Source organism: Pygoscelis adeliae, unplaced genomic scaffold (genome assembly GCF_000699105.1).
Source record: "Pygoscelis adeliae isolate BGI_AS28 unplaced genomic scaffold, ASM69910v1 Scaffold63, whole genome shotgun sequence".
Taxonomy (NCBI): domain Eukaryota; kingdom Metazoa; phylum Chordata; class Aves; order Sphenisciformes; family Spheniscidae; genus Pygoscelis; species Pygoscelis adeliae.
In genome coordinates, this window is record NW_008824414.1 from 2,026,101 (window position 1) to 2,045,484 (window position 19,384).

The 19,384-nt window shown below is 44.1% G+C and overlaps 1 protein-coding gene across 1 annotated transcript; it reads right to left on the minus strand.

Moving 5' to 3' along the window:
- Window positions 1-4,494: 4,494 nt before the first annotated feature.
- On the minus strand, window positions 4,495-10,093 carry SPP2 (secreted phosphoprotein 2, 24kDa). The gene is made up of 6 exons (XM_009320774.1): window positions 10,045-10,093; window positions 9,816-9,940; window positions 8,346-8,468; window positions 6,633-6,743; window positions 4,978-5,032; window positions 4,495-4,592 (listed from the first exon to the last, which is right to left on the minus strand). Exons 1-6 carry the CDS (start codon window positions 10,091-10,093, stop codon window positions 4,495-4,497), a joined length of 561 nt encoding a protein of 186 aa, XP_009319049.1.
- Window positions 10,094-19,384: the final 9,291 nt, after the last annotated feature.

A 19,384-nucleotide genomic window follows, 5' to 3' on the forward strand; every position in this document is an offset into this window, starting at 1 on the left:
CTCTCAAAGCTGATCCAATATGGAGCTCACGCACTATGCCACAGATCCCATTCTGCAGGGATTTTCCTTCCCTCTGATGCTTCACTTTTTTCCCCAGAAAGCAATAAGCTGCTTTCTGAGAACTGTAGAAAGTGGGGTGGGTGAATGGAGAGGAAAAAACAAAGGCAGAATATAGAAAGCCATGAGAATACAAAATTGGAACTAAAATCAAGCAGCTTCTTAATGAGGACACTGAGGATAAAAGCTCTTCTTTCCCTGCCCCAGGGGGGTTATGCACCCTACTCCATTATTATTTGTCTAGAAGACAGACAAACAAGCATCCATTTCACTCTGAAGGTTGGATCCTGGATTTCTTGGGTATGAGAAGAAGAGGCCCAATGTTGCCAGTTATTATTCCATTGGGAAAAAAACCCTAATATTCAAGGATGCCGGTCTATTCACTTCTGCTTCTGCAAGGCTGCTAATCAGCTTGTAAAAACTGCCATCACCACATTCCTGCCAGCAGTGAGCAATGCCAGGTGAGAACTCAGCCAAAGTGTCATTTTAAGAGAATGTAGAAAACTCAAGGAGGAAATCACAGCCCCTTGACTTGATATAGAAGGAATCTAATTGTCTGTTAAAAAACACTTTCCTTGTGTGATTAATGACAGTAAGAGAAAATCAGTATTCACAATCTACATGTATATTGCAAGCAAAGGCAGGAGCTTTCTTCTTAGTTTTCCTGTTCAAGGAAATGAAGCACTGCTGGAGAGACTCCAGCCATAAGTCATAGATCAGACTCCACCCTGCACAAAGACAACTGCCTTAGGCAGTTGATTTTGGAAGAGCAGAGCGTTGGGGCCCTTTTCTTTTGGTTTCTGGGGTTCAAGGTGCTAGGTGAGTTTGAGAGATTTTTTAGACTCCTCTTTGTGATTCAGAGCCACAAACACCATAAAGCAGATTCCAGCTTAATGGAACCCATAATTCTACATACCTGTGCACACTCAAAAAGCCTTTCATATTGTGTGTGTGCTAAACAGAATCCTTTTGGAGCAGGCGTCCCCCCTCCCCAAAAATTTCAGCAGGGGATTGACTGCATCACTAACATGCCCTTTACTGACACTGTGGCAACTGACAGCAGCTCCAACAAGCTCTGCACATACCTGGCAGGCCAAGCTAACTAATCACCTTAACGCTTGTTGCAGGCTAAGGTTTTTAACCGGTGATCAGCTGTTGTACAGCAGCTGGCTCTCCTGCTGTCACTCGCTCATGTGCCTGAGCTATTTGTTGGAAAGAGTTCCACAGCATGACATGTGAATTCTACAATCTCCCCAGTTCCAGAGATGCACTAGGAAATAAATCCAGAAAATCTGATTAAGACTTGTCACTGGAGTAAGCTCATTAATCATTGATGTCGTTCTTTCATATGCAGTTTGCTAACTCCTGCAGGCATCAGCAGACTGGTGGGTCTGAAGACTGCAGACTTGAAAGAGTTCTTCTTTATATAACAATTGCACTGATTTTTTCCTCTTGAATATTTAGCACATTCTAATAAATAAAAAGAGCCAGAAAGCACCAGTGAGATCATTTAGCCTAGCTTCTTACATTGAGTCAGGCACAGGATTCCCCTGAAATAATTTCTGTAGCCAAAAGGATAAGAAGATCTAGTTCAGAAAATGTAAAATCCAGCAAGAAAAACTCTTTCAGCCACTTGCATTAGTAATTTTTTCAGTAGTCAGTTACCCATACTGTTGCATAAAAAAAAAGAATCACATTTCATTTCTCACCTGAACTTGTCTAGCTTTGCCTGTCAACAACAGGTTCTTTGAGTAAGAGATTAAAGCCTTCTATTATTAAATCGCTGTTTCCCCAGCCTCCACCAAAATATTCTCAGCTAAGCTAAGCCAGTTGAGCTACTGCCATCTCAAAACACAGCACATATTTCCCATGCCCCGCCAAATGCTGCCATCACAGTGTGGCTTGTAATCATGCCAGCCATGATTACACAGGTGCCAAAACACAGGGAAAAAAAAACATGAATAACTTTCCCTGGCCTCAAACACACGAAATAATTTGAACACATGTGGCTCCAAATTAAACCCACAGATGAAACCCTCTAATTCTGGATACAGGTGAAATTGAGAAGTAAGACTTCTCTCCAGACTTTACAGCTAATAATAAGTCAAATCAATAAAAACAAGAGAAACAAGGAGTTTTGAAGGGTTTTGAAAATTTCCCTTAATCTCCTGATGTATCTGCCTCTGAGATGTCCAAAATCTAGGACACTGGTATGAAACAAAGCTCCACAACTGACAGTTGCACCCTATCTTCAAGAGCAAGCAGAAAGTATTAAAACTCGAAATGCACAGGATTTCAAGAACGATAAATTTCTCCCCATTTGTTTCATATTCTCTTTCAAGAAGATTTTACAGCTTGCTTCTGGTTTAGAGGTTTGTTAGACATTAGATCCAGGAACACAAGGCATTTGTGATTACTGCTTAATGGGGATAGCTCCTCTTGAGAGCCAAATAATTAATTTAAAATACCTGGCATTTTCCAAATGCAGATAAAAGGATGTCTGCCCATTTTGAGCACATAGACCTCCTTCCCCACAACTTTTCTGGAATATCGGTTGAAGAAAGTTCAACCCAAATTCACCCAGCCAGACTGAGACAGTTTCGCTCTCAGAAGCCAACAATGGTCAGGCATTTACAAAGTTTGTCCTTCTTCTCCGGAACAGAAGGTCAACCTTATGCTACTTATCAGTAAGCCTCAGTCTTTCCACACCATCTCTTGGATTAAGGTTACCCAGAAGGACACAGAGTGCACACCAGAATGCCACTGCAACATGCTCAAGGAAGTTCAAAGACATTTAGAAAAGTTAGAGATTCCTGTAAGAGGAAAGGTGGTGATTAAAACAGCATATCACCTTTTCTGGCTCATGGATAAACTGAAATAGCAAATGGATTTAATGAAATAATTTTTACAAAGACAGACCTGACCTAGCAGAATGACTGGGTTTTCCTTTCATATCTAGTTTCTAGGAGAGTAGGGGGTATGTATCCTTCAGCACATATAGGTTTACCACGGATATGCTTATGAGTAACGTGTTAGTTTTTGGTGAGTCATCGATGCTAAATTACATCTAAAACTGTCTTGTTTCCAATGCAGCAGGCCTGAATTGAGCTTCACACACATGGAGCATTCAGTTCTGGCACTCTCTACAGGGACAGAAACCTGCTAATGATATGTACCCAAGCGAGTATGCGAAACCTTTTTAATGACAAAGACATAGTGCTAAGTAATTTCCTCTTCCTTTCCCAACTACTTTAAAACTGTTTAGCATGCCAAAGAATGATCTCCATTCTGTGTTGCTAAAACTCTTTCAAAAACACTTCCCTTTAGATTAACTCCTAAGACGGCAGGTAAAATATCAGCAGCAATTAGAGCTGCTCCCATGTGGAGCCTCAGAAGTAGGTCCGCAAAGGTGGTTTGTGTAGGATTGGCCTTGCCAACTCCAATGAATCATGAGTGTCTTTCATTGTCATTCCCATTAATTGGGCACCAAACATCTCCTTCACAGCTTCTCTGCAACAAACACTTGCCCTGGGTAAACTGCATCTTGGTTCTCCCAGATACCTTACTACCCCATTCAATTTTTGTTTTCTGAACTGTGCAGCCTCAGGGTCCTGTTGCATTAGATTCAGCACAAAGACATGGCCATTTCTCCAAGAGTTTGCCATATAAATAGACACACAACAAGTCGTGGGTGTGAGGAGAGCACCAGCGCAAAAATAGCAGGTGACTTGATAAAAAAGTCTGGGGCAGAAAAGGGGCACCCAACAACTCATCTGTGTCTTTGCCAATACACAGCCAGGGCATGTTCCAGATCCCACAGCCAAGTGATACACCCCTGCTAAGGGCAACTAGTTTGGGTAAGGTCCAAAGTATCCATGAAACATTATACAGAAGCATGTCTCTGCCAGCCAAGAGAGATGGAGGCAAAAAGGCAGAACTGTAGCTCAAGGCTTGAGCACTATGCTAAACTCAGGCCAGCAGATTGGTTTTCTTGCACACTGTTCACACTACCTGCACACCAGGACACTGGTGTTTGCATGAGCATGTGGGATGGACTACTCAAGAGCTAGTGAAAGCCATGAGCTCTGTAGTCGGATGTCTTCCTAGGAGTGAAGCAACAAGAGGAAAACCAAAAACATCTTCTACTGGTCAGACCCTTGTTCTGTGAGACTTCCCGTAGGCACCAGAGATTGCCACCCCATGAACATTTGTTGATGGTGCTGATAGTGCTGTTTGTACTCTGTGTGACTGAATTTCCCCATAAGCAAGTCCTACAAATGCCCAGAGTAAAAAATGGCTTTTAACATGCTTGCAGCCAAGAAGCACATTCCCAAAGAGGTTCTTTATCCTGAGCAGTCACTTTCCCACTCTGCCCCAGAACCTCCAGACCTAGGGTGCATAAAAGCTACACTTTGAATTGTACTCACCCAATCCATATTATTCAATCTTGTCAGAGCTGAAATAGCTGGGTTTATGCCAGTCTCCACGGCTGCTGTCTCTTCTCCTTGAAGGGAAGGCTTCGGGAGCAAATACATCTTTTAGAAAAAGAACATGGAGACATACATGAGTGTTATATGCTTTCAAACGTGTGTCCGTTCAGCATTCTGCACAATATCAGGACAACCTCAAGGATGCACACAAGTGCTGGTTATGAGAGCACAAATCTGGCAATCCAGAAAATGCGTACACAGAGTATACAAACCTCAGCATTGCCCTACTTTGAAGCCTAATGCCCTCCCTGCTTCCTCAATGGGACACCCCTCTGCACAGGAAAAAGCAGCTGGGCGTGATATGAGCAAACTGCTGGTCTTCCATATTTTCTTCTCCCTCAGACAGATGATCTTCGGATGGTCCAAACAGATGATCCAAAAGGCAAAACAACATGTGCCAGCAGAGTCCAGCATGGCAGAAACGGCTTACCTTCTCTGCGACTGCTGCCTCGCCTGTTGGGGTTCATTATCGGCATATGCATCATCTGTAAATTAAAGACATTTCTTTAAAAAAGCTCATCTGTCAGGAAGTCCGCCCCTCCTTCATTTCCGCAGGTACTATGTGATCACTGAAATAATTCCAAACTTCATTATTAATTTCTCTGAAAACAAGATTACTGCTGATACTATTGCAAAGCAGTAATGTTGCTAAGGAAGTCTGCAGTTGCAGGTAGGCTCTCAGGTCAACATCTTTCGTACTTCATATCTTACCTGACCATACTGTAGTGCAGATACAGCCAGGACAGCAGAGCCTGGAGAGCAGAGTTAGTCTGTTGCAGTCACACAGGACACCTCTTTGACTCATTTATCCCAAATTACTCTTTTAAATGCTCTCTATACTCTTCTTTTGTTAGTCTCTATCCCAGTAATATGATCCCAGCCTCGGCCAATCACAATTCCTTCTCCTATCCAAATGCCACCAGCACTACGGGAGCTACACCAACACCATCCACAGTGAACCAGGCTGAGATCCCTTGAACTGAGTTACAGCTCTAGAGCAAGAGCTGGAGTGCACTTGCTGCAGCCCTCTGCAGAAAGAAGTACTTTCCTTTTCATGTGCAATAATTCCCTTTGGCATTTATTCCTTCTTTACATTGCAGAAAGACTTGCAGGAAGGTCTCTACTTGTAAAAGCAAGTGTTTATACTGAGTGCCCTATTAAACAAGGGTTACACTTAACCCACAAAGGACAGACTGAACATCCAAGACTACCTTACATATTTCAGTACTTCACATGCAGTCTTTCTGCTTTGCAAATCAAGAATTCCTGTCGTGCATTCACTAGCTAGCTTTGAATAGAGATTCTGAACAAACAAAAGAAAATAATTACAAGCTAATTTGGCAATTCAAACCAAGAGAAGGTGACACAGAATCCTATTTGCTTCAAGTTATTCATTTAGTCACTTGCACTTTCCAAACATAAAAGCTGTCCGTACCCTCTGGCACCTTGCTGGTGAAACTATCTTTGTTCCCTGAATGTAATACTCAAGCACAACACCCACTGTAAATCTGTGTTGTTAGTGCAGGCACCCAGGTTCAAGTGTCAGTTTATGGAAAAAGTGGACACTGGCATGATTTGAAAACAGCTAGCAGGAATTCACAGGTTGGGTCGGCATTTAACCACCCCTTAAAAACCAAATAAGAGCTCAAAAAGGGAACACAAATCTCAGTAGAGCGAATCTTCTGCAGCTATACTGTGATGACATGCTCAGCTGAGAGCTGGTTTTGGTAACAGAGCCAGAGCCATCAGTATTTGTTGCTGTCTATAAGATGTGCCAATCACTGTTCTCCAGGCACATACTCTATATGTCAATGAGGAGTGTCAGAGTTGGTGGATGTGCCAGACTGCTGCAGAGATTCACATTCTCCCCAGGCATCCATCAAGCAAGGTCAAACCTCTCAGCTGATGGAAAGTGAAGCATTACAGGAGACAGCTGGATTTCAAACCACATTCAGTTTTCTGATCAAGACCTCCAACTGCAACAGGAGTTGCATTTCACACATAGACACCTGACTTCTCCTTAAAAGAGGATGAGCAGAATTTTCGCTCCCCCAGGCAGCAAAAATCAGTTTTTCCCTTCCTTACCTCCTCGCTGCTCATCGATTCAGAGCTGGATGTGCCATGATGGCACTGCACGACAATGCTTGAGATCAGCTCGCCGGAGACTTCCACAACACTTCTGCAGAAAGTGGTTGGCTGTAACAGATTAACAGATCAAAATGGAGCAAATCTCGTAGAGCAAAGCTACAGTACAAACCCTTTCATGGGAGTTTCATTGGGTGTGGGAACCTGTACAGGGATTTTAAAAACAAATTTCAAAAGGAAGAAACTCAAGCAAGATTATACACCTAACAAATTATTGGAGCAGACTGCAGCCAGATGAATATATTCTGGCAGCGTATGACTACACACAAGTTATTGCTCCACAATTGCATGTTAGCTGTATGAAGCCTTGAGCCTGCTTGAGGTAGAAGAAAACCTCCAAATCCTTTTCATGGCTCTGGCATCACCAAGCACAAACAGAAGAGCTGTGCGGGGCTATGCTGATGGCAGCTCCAGCTCTAAAAGTTAAACTACCTTTAAAGAAGTTGTCTTTAAGATTTGACAGAAACTCCAGCAAAACCTGCACCCAAGTTTAGAAAACAGAGATCCTCACGCTATCTTTCATACCGTATTGCCCCAAAAGGAAAAGAAGAGGGATGGTGTCTGTTTAGGATACAGGGATAACTTTGCAGCAGCCAACCTTGCGTCTTCAAAGAAAACCTGCAACAACCATCAATTCCATGTTGTCCCATCTACACACACACACAAGCTGCTTAGCTCAAGAGTAGCGATACTTGAAAAGACGTTTACCTCCCTCTTCATGGAGTAAACTACCTCCTGAGTTAGTAGCATGACTCACAAGCTATGAGAAAAGCTTTTGCACCATCTGTTCAGTGCCTTCCCAGAATCCCTCCTCTTCCCTAAAGACTGTTCCCAGGAAGGACAGATAAGTTTGGCAGCCATTCACAGGGGAAAAAGACGTGAGAAGAGCTCAGCTTGGAGCAGCACAAAGAACCAGCGATAATCTCTGTGGAAGCCTGACACACAGTATGGCATCATTGCACAGAGGGACTCAAGAGCTACTCCACATGCTTTGTAAAATTTATGCAAGCAGTTAGGACAAAACCACTCAGAAGCTTGCAATGGGAGTCATGTTTTGTCAAAAATAACTGTGCACAGTGAAATCCAGATTCAAAGATGATATATTTACACCAAAGCTGGTCATCTAAGAATCACAGCACAGCAAGAGCTATATCAAGAAAGAGCCTGATCCGTGTTTATTTCAGGCTGAAAAGAGAGTTGAAAATCTGAAAGATTAGCACTGTCAGCACAGAGTGGGAATCTGCACTACATAGGAAGATAAGCCTTTATCTGGTGCCTAGATGCATGATAGACAAAAGCAGGTCAAACGTCAGTTTTTCCACACTCTTATCTTAGAAAAGAAGCCACACCTTCCTTCTAGGATTTGATCCCAATGCACACAGACACTTTCACTACATGCTGCTCCAAGACACGTGTCCTCTCTTTTCAGCTCAGAGCAGTTTCTATATTCCCCACTGACCATGCAGAAGAGTTTCCCAGCAGTGACCCTTCCCATCTAACACCTGCTCCATGCTGTAGGTTGTATTTGTTCGGGTTCGGTTTTTTTTCAGAAAGCCAGTCGTTCTTCATTCTTCAGCACCAGTAGTGTTTCCACATATCCTGAGAACATCCTGCACGGACTGGGGGTTTCACATTCACACCAGATGCACTTACCACGAAAGGCCCTATTTTGAAGTCACATGTGAACGGGTCTCTCCCTGAAGCTTTCGTGCACACAGTTTCACGAATGCTGAACTGCAACTCTAGTCTATAAGCATCGCTGTTCCACATGTCAATCTGGTAAAAGGAAGGTCAACACAACATCTAATTAGTGCCTGTCATTCTTCTATGCCCACTACATGGCAACCTTGCTTCTTTGTCAAGCAGAAGCAAGACATAAGGGCATTGTGGCTCAGTGCCCTATTTAGAGCAGATTACTGTGTGTGAGAAAGGGTATTTTATTGTGCTCAGGAGATACTCTCTTAGGCAGATTTGGTAACAGAAACATAGAACGGCTCTCCACAGGGGTTTTGCTTGAAACCCCACAGCCCATTGCGGGATCCTTCTATTGCTCAGAGTCGGCTGGGGGGACTATAGCTGTCAAAGGTAGATAAGCATAGCATTACCTCTGCATGCTACCCCCTCTTCCGTGGGAACCAGGGTGCTAACAGCTCTGCTTTGGATATCTAGACTGCTGGGAAGTCTATTGCAAATACATGACTTTCGGAAAGTAAATCACACGACTGCAAGCAATAGAATTAATGCAGTTTATAGAGTCACTCCTTGTCAGCTCAGGTGCCTCAATGGGCAGCATGCATTGCCACACTGCAAGCTTCAGAGAGTTTGGTTGCTTTTGTTGACACGTTAGGATTTTCTTCTCTCCTTCTCAGAGTCTAATCAAGATGGGAGACTCAACAAAAAAAATATAAACAACAAAAACCCCACTGCTTTCAAGCACTTTTTTTTTCCAAATTAGATAAACCCAAAAGTCATCTTGTCATTCATTCTTGCAGAAGACTTCATACATGCCATCTATAGAAACAGAATGGTTCTGAGGATGTTCAGGAGCATGGGCATGTTAACTTTAAATTAGGAATCTTTAACTCCTTAACTCTGGGTATCCAATATAATTCTTAGCAACACAAATTAAAACATATAAGGGGTTTCTGCCTGCATTTAGACACTAGTAGATTTAAACCAGAATTGGTGTGTAGAGACAGATGATGTAAACACAGATTGGAGAAAGAATCCTAAATGTGTTTGTGGTGGCATTTAATTAGCAGTGCAGACGTTCAGCTGAGACCTTCAGATGAACCAGGTTACTTTATGCCCAAAGCAAAGCAGTTAGCTGGAGGTATTTAAAAACATCAGTTTTGAACAAAATCTTACAAGACATCCCTCAAAGATTTTTGTTCTAGGGGTGGAAACGTTGAACTCCTAAAGTATTTTTAATTACAAACCAACATACAAAGAATATTTAGGTTCCTAAAGCCATAGCTTCAGATAATGCCCCAAACCCACCCTCTTCCAAACAACATCAGAAAACTCCGACTAAATCTGGCTTTCCAGGATTGGGTGAAAAAGAGTTTTCCACCACAGCAGAGCATATTCCAGGTAAAGGATCTCCATTGTCTGCGCACTTACTCTTGTGACATGGCTCCTGACAACACCGTACAGGTTTGTCCCCCAGGACTGAGAATTGATCCTTGCAATGGAAGCATTGAGAGCCTCTTCTGTGACAGGGAGTTCATAGTCGTACACTGGAAACCCTGAGACGGAGGCACAGTTCCATTAAAAGTTCAGTGTAGTCTTGTACTTTTCCTCCCTAAGCCACCATAAGGAAAAGGACGTGGTTCCATTCTGAGCAACTTACCTGAACAGGAGAAAACACTCAGTGTGAGGACAAAAATTAAGATCCTCATAGCGTGCCTTCCAAAATCCTCTGGTCCTTTCCCTTTCTAAGCAAGGGTTTCCAGTGCATATTCCTCTGTCTTTATATAAATGCAGCCTTGATCCTACACCTGACCTTCCTGTGCCCAAGCTCTGCTACAAACATTGCACTTTAAACAGAATTGATCCAAGAGTAAATATTTGCTGTCAGCTTTTCTCCATTTAGCAGTAGTGCTCTGATAAGAGATGGACTGCAGTGCCTTTTTCCCAGGACTGCAACTAAAAGGGAGCACTGAATTCCTGATTTCTCCATAGCCAAAGGCAAAACCTAGTTATTTTGTTCACTTTTAGCCATTAGTTTTCCATGTGGTGAGTCAACTCTTTCCTTAGCACTGGACTCAGCACCTTTGTGTCTTGGCAGCAATTTTCAGCACTTACAACCTGGTGTTCCCCAAGGAGGGGACGATTCCCCAGCACGGAATGGGAATCCACCCACATGGACCTGTCTGACACCACCACCCTGCAGACCAAAGCATCCAGCAGAAGTCTCCCTGACACGAGGCACACGGCAGACCCTTGGGACACCCCAGGTCTCTTTGCCTTGCAAGCTCCTGGGACCTCTGCTATTTGGTACGTGCCAGAAGACCTCCCACATTGCTTTGACTCTTGCCGAGCCTGAGCCCAGCTAACCAAACAAGTGAGTGGCTGTGGACATTTGGTTTCCCCTGTCAGATCCCCCTGATGCTCAGGCTTCAGTTTCAGCACAGAAATTAATGGGATTTCTGGAAAATTATGGCCTGACTACAGTACTGAAAACATCATAAGGAAGTAGAGGGACAAGCTGAACACAACGCCTCAGCTCTTAGCTAACTGGAGCCAGACAGCAACGGGGCAAGGTGTTCGCTATACCCTCTCCAACACACAGCACTCATCACTTGCTAATCTTGGTTTCCAGATACAGACAACATATCTTATCACTCTACCACAGCTACCCCACAACAGAGCCACTGAAACACTTCTAGCAAGATTCAGAGATGCATCTGGGCTTTAAGTGCTTAAAGGCTGCCCATGGGAGTTGGGAGGGAAACTGCTGCCTTCAAACAAGTTCACCCATTGCTGACTGTTCACAAGGCAGAGATGTGTCTAACCATGCTCATTTTGAAGATCCCGTGTGTGAAATTCCTTCATTAACCTTCAAATAGCAGTTCCACTTGAATTATGTGGCACAGGGTCATTTTAAGAACTTCCCAAATGACAAGCACTCAGGGAAAGACAGGGGAGCATCCAAGTTACCAGGGCACAGATTTAATAAGGAAGAGGATAAAGTTGCTTCTGGTTGTTAGGTTGTCAGATTGCAGGATGGCAGCCGATCACAAGGTTGCACACTGGGGGGATCTGACTCCTTGGGTGACAGATGGAGTTGGGTAAGTATCACTTACACTGCAAGTACTTTAAGGCGAAGACCCATAAAGGCAATGCACTTCTAAGACACAATAGAAACCACTGCCCAGGTGTGGACCTTGATGGTCACTGGATTCATTCCCCATTGTTGCTGCGAGATCCTAGAAGAGGAACCTGTTTAGCCATGGTACATCCCAGGAAGGAGTTTGTTTGCCAGTTGGTAGAGCTGCACATGAGCACAGAGACTGTGCTAGGAACAAGCCATGCCTGGGGGGGGACAAGCAGACACAGCGCAAAACAGGAACCTTGCCGGGGCCACATTACTGGCTAGTGCCACACCACGTGTGTGCCGTCCCACCCAAGCACTGCTTTGAGAGAGGTGGATGTGGGTGCATATTCCAAAAAGGGGTGGGCATTTTTTACCAGCCAACTTGGATTTCAGCACTGGGAACATGATCAAAAACACCGATTGAAACTTTGCCCAGTCAAAAGCCAGAGCGTCTTCTGTACATCCATTCTCCTTGTTCACTGTTCAGCTGAAGACGCTCTCTCCCAGCTCTTGGACACACTGACCTGTAGCAGGGTCTGCCCTTCCTGCTTCCCAGTTCTCCTTAACTGCTGTCTGTGCCACAGGGAGGCCGGTAATATTCTTCTGTGGCTACAGCCACACCAGAGCACCACAATGCGGAGGATTAAACTGAGCTGGAGACTTTCAAGAACAGAGTCTGTTGCGCTATGCCCAACTTTTCTGCAACCAGAGCCAAGACCACGCTCCCCCAGATCAAGGAGGAAACCTTCCGATATGCTGTTTGACCTGCTTCTGTGGTGGTTTCTCTGCAATCAGTCATGCTGCTGCTGCGGTAATGAAACACAACAACGAGATAGCTCAAAGTACTTGAATGGAAAGAACTCACCATTTGGAGCCCCAAGGTCCTTATTGTTTTCCAGCACGCTTCACCACCAACTTGCTGTGGTAGTTTGGATAACATCAGGCTTTCAACTTCATCCCTAGAAAAGGAACCATCTGCCTCTTCTATGTGGGGACCGGTTAATATTCCACCAGAGCCTGAATATGTAAAATTGCTTCCTAACTGCCGAGCCACAGCATTGTAGCCAGTCCAGTAGTAATTTTGACTATTGAACAGGGTTTAAAGATTTTCCTCTTAGAGTAGCTACTAGGAAATGCTGCCAGCACTAGTAAAGCTGAGTGGGGCTTGAAAATAAAATTGTTTCATGAAATGAAAGGTCCTCTGCAGAGCTCTGGCTTTGCTTTGCAGCATTCAGAGAACAGAGATGTTTGATATTCCACCTCTCTGAATCCTGGCTCATTAAGTCTGTAATGAACTTGGTAAATATTTCTCCTATCTCTCCACAGTTACATTTATACACTTCAGTAGATTTGTGTTACAGCAAAATTGGTTTCATTCGCTGTCCATGTCAGAGGCGTGTTTGGGTTGAGGGTGCTCAACCCAAACAGAGACAGGACCTGGGGAAGAGGTAGAGAAACGGGGGGTCGGCAGAATGCAAACAGGGAGAAGGGAAAGTCTGTGAAGAAAACAGGCTCAGGCATGTGCTCGCGGGAGGAAAGGAAAGTCTGAGCAGGGCACCGCATCATCCCCACTCACAGGTAATGCCTCTCCACAGGTACCACCCGCCTAGTGCTAACAGGCCAGGCATAGCCAACAGAAGGATGGGGTATTTTCCTTTGGGGCAGGGGTTTGAAAAGAAGCGTTCTTGGGAAACCTCTGCTTTCAGTAGATTTAAGCAGTGGAACCAATTTTACATTTTCAGACTTGAAGTGCCCCAAGTTCTGCGTTTCTGAGGAGGTCTGAGGTTTTCAGTTTGGACTGGAGACTGTAACGGAAGCTTCAGGTTATGAAATGCCACTAAAATTGTGAAGAGTAACTGGAATTCAACCTGAAATTCAATACTTTGCAGAAGGCCTCTGAGGTCAAATTCCTGAACCCAAGAGACTCTTCATTTATTGGCACATTCAGAACAGAAAGTTGTTGTTTCACCTATGTTAAGAAAACAACAGGCATGGCCACAGAGACTGAGGACAACATGCTCTTGAAAGAGCAAAGCATCATTCCTTTCCTGTAGAGTCCAGCTCCTGGCATTTGCCGATAAGGACCCTGCCACAGATTACTCAGTACTACAAGCCATTTTGGTGAATGGTGCCATGGCACGTGGAGAAGTGACAAAAGGCGAAGCCTTTGCCTCCAACCAAAAACAGGGCAGGACAAAATGGAGAAGGTGCAAAAAATGAGACAATAAGTGTTTCTGACATGTTGCCTGCTGCCTTCCACATCCCTGGGAATTATACAGGCTTTCATGGGAAGACGACCCAGACACCACACAGCACTGGGGAGAAGCCACAAATTTTGTCTGCAGCTTTATGAAGGCTTCTGGCTGCAGCGGCAGCAACGGAGCTCATAATGTCTCTGATCAGGGTAACATTTTTTTCCCCCAATTAACCAGACTGAAGAAGTTTGAGAGTACTTTTAGAGAGAGCTTGCAGAGCAGACAGAAAAAGGGTACGGGCACATACATATACATCTTTTTAGAAAAGGCAAATGTTATAGTTAAACCCCCAAAATACAAAACTTCTTGAAACTTGAGGGGGGCAAGATGGAGAAAGACTCTTCACAATTTAAGGACTAAACTTTGACTCTACTACCAGCAAATTCCAGATGCCAAGCACCTTGGGACAGAGGGAGGGGGGTTGTATCCAATTTAATCTACGCAGCAAACAGATATGCACCATTTAAGAAATGAGGAAATTAAAGAGCTTCTGTTAGATGACTATTTTCAGACCACTTTCACTCCCAGCAATCAAGTCAGCTTTATTCCCAGACAACTGGCAGAACAATAATTTCTCTTTGTGAGTGAAATTTTGATAATTACAAGATGCATTTTCATTTAAAATGTAAATCACCCAGCATCACCACATGTCTATATTCTGAAAACAGTCTAAACAGCATCCCAGGCATTGAGGAGCTATTACTGATCCCTTATTTCCTGGACATTCAGATAACAGATGAAAGTTAATGATGTCCCTTCAGATAAAAGAAAACCGGACTAAATGCAAAACAACATGTTGCTCTTTTTTTTCCCTATAGGTCTCACATCATGGCATTGGCAAAACCAAAAGGCTCCCTAAAAGTTCTTCTCCATGGGTAACTTCTTCCTCACACATGCAGAAGACTAGCCGTTGCATTGACATCAGCTGATAGAGGTAGGAGAAAGGCTTCTAGATTTTGCTCAGACTAACAGAGGCTTTAAGACCTGATCCATAGTTCATAGACACCCACAGAGACTCAGCCTTGATTCCCTTCAGGTCTTGCCTGCATGCCCCTTAAGAAACTAGCAGACGATCGTACAGCCGGTGCAGACACTGCCCATGGGCTGCTGAATGTTCTCCAGCCCTTGACCACCTGGGATGGAGAATAAGTCTTTGCTCTTCCAATTTCTCTAATTGCTCTCACGCTCTCATAAGACGGTACCCTATGCCATGCTGGCTGCATTTCTCAACCCCACATAGAGCTTTCCACTGTAAAGCACTGGAATATTTGGTGGTCAAAAGGAGAGTAAAGTGAAGACAAGAAAATATAGTGACACCTTAGCTTCCCACGCCTACAGTATTAGGGATGAAACCAGATGCATTTCATAAGTCTGGAGTTTATACCATGGAAGTTTCATACTCTTCAAGGTTTGCTGATGCTCCAGGAGAACTCACTGAGTTGTTCTGTGTCAAGACTGAAAACCATTGGAACTGATGTCTTAACAGTAATTTTACAAAGATTAAAGGAAACATTTCAGTAAGTGCATAGAAGTAGTGCCTAACCCCTTTTGCACTGCACTTCTGAGGTGCCCCACACATGCTGGTCTAATGAAGGCAACCTAAACCTACAGAGTTTCTACTGCTGTTGCTGGCAGTGGACTTTGAGAGTGAAGCAACAGAAAGCACACATTACAGCAAACAAAACCTCCATAACACACACTGGATGACTGTTCTGAAACATCACAGGCTGCAGCAGAATCTCAGATATCTCACTGCATTACTTTGAGCCTTTGAAACTTTAAATATTTATATTCCCTGTGCCTGCCAGGTCAGCAGTAATAGCTCTTATGGGGTCACTGGCACAACTTTATAGCTGATGCAAAGCAAACGTTACCTCCAGACCCAAAGATTGTTACCTGAAAAGCCAAAGAGCTATATCTGGTTTAATTTTTTTTTTTTTTTTAACTTATGCTGACGGTAGTGATAATTTTCAAGGTTTTCTCCCTATCCCTAGGGCACATTCTCAGATAGTTTAGTTGTTACATCCTTTTTGCATTCTTAGTGAAAGCTACTTGCAACCACCAGTCAAACCAAGCCCTGGTAAAACTTGAAATCCTGGGTGAAACCAGGCAAAACATTCACCTCCAACTTCTGAAGCCATCGACTGCCAAGTACAGCCACCAGTGTCATACCCTGTCCCTTGTGAGCCTCATGCTGTCATTTATTGAAAGTGGCTTGCACTGCTGATGTAGGCTCAGCCTTTCTGGTATTCAGTCACATTAGCAGCATTTCCTTTTAATGCTATTTCAACCTCAGCCCTCAGCATTGGTGTAATTCAACACACAAAGGGTTGTTTCTGGCTGCAAGGCATGAGAAGGTGCGTATTCAGAGGAACACAAGTCATAAACTTTCAGCGTGAATTAAAAAAAAAGTTATTTCTTCAAGTTACAATCTTTCTCTCAATAAAAAATGTAGTATATTTTTGTAACTTCCCAGAGGCATTAAGATCCATAACCAGAAAAATCAGAATTCCAAACAAACTTCAAGGATTCTTAAATACTAAAGCTGTCATTTTCATCTCTGTTTTTTAGAGTCTCTGAGCAGTTACACAAGGTTTTAGACATTAGATAAAAAGTCACTGGCGGTGAGCTCAAGCTTTAAATCAGCATATATTTTAGATAATTACTTTAGTCTTAAGTAATTATCTACTTATCTTTACCTACTTACACAGCAGCAGCCTGGCATTTAGCAAGGGATGCAAAAGTCTCCGGGTACACATGAAAACACAAAGACTTTCAGATGCTGAAAGGGACTAATCTGGTGCCTGAGGTTGGACTGTACAGGGGTGAGCTCAATATAATGAAGGAAAGAAAAACCCAAGAAATCACTTCTGGTCCTGGTTCAACAGATGGTGCATAGCCACAGTTCTGTAAAAAAAAAAAAACACATCACCAAAACCAGGGGTGCAGGCAGCCCTTATGCTCATTAGAATTTCACTCCTAGAAACAGCTCACTTGTGATCACACTAAGAGGCAGAGGCACTGACTGCAGAACTTGTTTACCTGAGACCACAGAGAACAAGTGCAAATAGTAGGAGAAGGATTGGAGAAAAATGTACAACAACAGTACACCACAGCACACCAGTCCCTTGTTGAGTGCACACCACACAATAGAGGCTCTCTGCAAACCCACCTCTTCAGGGGAAGCCCTCAAACACAAAAATTAGGTACCCAACCCTCCTCCTCCACATATGCACATACCTCCAGGCAACCACTCAGCACAAGCACAGTTAGGAGCGGACACAAAACTCAGGAACAGCTTGGTAGCTCCTTCTACGCTACCTGACCTACTCTGGATCCCACCACCAAACCTTGTCCTAATCACCCCTTTCCCTCAGCACTGAGAACAACACAGACCCTGCTCTCCCAGATTAGACATGGCAGGAGTACCTGTGTCCTCTCTGTTGAAAAGATACAGCAAGGTGGTGTATTTTTTTTAAGTAAGACTCATTTAATTACTTGGAGCAATTAGTTTTATGAATTCATCCAAGGGCTGTGCTTGGGCATCGGACAAATGTTTAAAAGAAACAGCCTGAAAGGGACTTGTCTTGCACATCTGCTGACACATTTCCCTATGAATTGCTGAGGGCCACGCAGATGTATCAACCCTGATTCCAAGCACACTGCTCTCAGAAGAGGTATTATCAGCCCAATCTTATTATTCAAGCCAGGCTACCTAAGCTCACATTTTACAACCAACAGAATTAAAGCCCAAAGCTAGGATAAGGCCTCTCCTCTCTCAGACGCACCCCAAACCCATACTCCTCAGGAGACAGTCCACAGCTGGTCATGTTCTCCTTACAAAGGTGAATCCCAAGCAGCCTAAAATTTACTTTTCGTTTTCACATTACACTTTCTCCACCAGGAGCATGCCTCAGCTCTGGGAAGTCTTGTTCATTAAGGGATTCCCTATTGGCATGAATATACTCCAGTCCCAGCTGCCATCTTCTACCTGTGCTACAGCCTCCTCCTCCCCAACCATTACTGAGATAGTTAGCCACAGTGGGGAGCAAGTGTCCTGGCTGGTAGCCCATTGGCAGCCGGAGCATAGAGCACTAATCCTGTGCACTACCTGTGCAAAAGTGACAAGATACAGAGCACTGTATGATGCAGACAGACCACAGTGCTGGCCAGCTGCTCCCCGCATCTCATGGCCTCCTTTTTGATAGACTCCCTGGACCACTTGGCTGGCTATATATCTATAATGAGAGACACATAAGAGGCTCAGCAGCTCATCTTTGTACTGTTGCTTTGGTGGGTATATAATAATATACCCACTGACCACTCCCAGTGGGATGAGGGAGAGAATGGGAAGGGCAAAAGCAAGAAAAAAACCCTTCTGGACTGAGATAAAGACAGTTTAATAAGTGAAGAGGGGGAAAAAAAAAAAAAAGAAAAAAAATAGCAGTGCAGAAGCGATCACTCATCACCCGACTGGCCAGTCCCTGAGCAATGGCTACTTTGGAAAAATTCCCCCCAGTTTTATTGCTGAGCACGGTGTCATATGGCATGGAACATCCCTTTGGTCAGTTTGGGTCAGCTGTCCCAGTTGTGTCCCTTCCCAGTCTCTTGCCCACCCCCAGCCCACTTGCTAGGGGGGGCAGCATGAGAGAAGCGGATAAGTCCCTAACGCTGTGCAAGCACTGCTCAGCAATAGCTGAAACAACATCCATGTGTTACCAACACTCTTTTCGTTGCTAATCTGAAACACAACACTATGCTGGCTGCTATGAAGAATACTAACTCCATCCCCAGCCAAACCCAGTACAGCAAGTTATGATCTGGAGCAGCAAGCTGCACATTTAAATAAACTTGACAAAATAATTATATACCTAGGAAGAGACTGCAAGTGATGAAACAGAGAATTCACTTGGAAACGGTTGCTCAGTTTGGCTGGAAGCAGAGTTGATGAGGGTGGTGAATGATGCTTGAAGATGCTGACAGATGCTTGCAGATAAACTTTTGTGAGTTTATTGTGAAATCAAACCAAAGATTTCAAGGGTTTCCTCCAAGCGTAAATGGAGGAAGAAGCGTTGCAGTAACTCTGAATCAGGGAGGATCAGTTAGCTTTTGCAGACTGGGTGCAAAAGCTGGGTTGCATGATAGGGAACCCAGATTCTATTCCTGTTCCCGTAGTGCTGCCACAGGAGGTGGGGTTTTAAGCTTTGTGTACATGCAGGTACAAGGGGGGTTGATGAAAACAGTAGAACTACCAGAAGTTAAGATAGTGCTGCGAAGTCTCTGTCTCAGAAGAGAGGTCATTGAGCAAAGTGCCTACTGACTATGATCAACCAGGGTCCCCAGGTGGGCCACGGGGTACAGATGTTAATCAGGAGTGGTTCCAGTTGCTGTGAACCTGCTGCCTGGGCTCACAGAGAGCCTGATTTGTGACCTCTCCCCTGCAGGACATCAGGCTGTGTCTAGTTTGGACGGTTTTTGCTTGCACGATACTGACAGAATTAGGGCAAACTGATAGCGTAGAGGGCTGTGGCAAGTGCCCCATGGCTTTCCCGCTCAGGCCTTTTCTGCTGTGGTTCAATCCTGGAGCTGATTTGCTCTATATATCTATAATGAGAGAC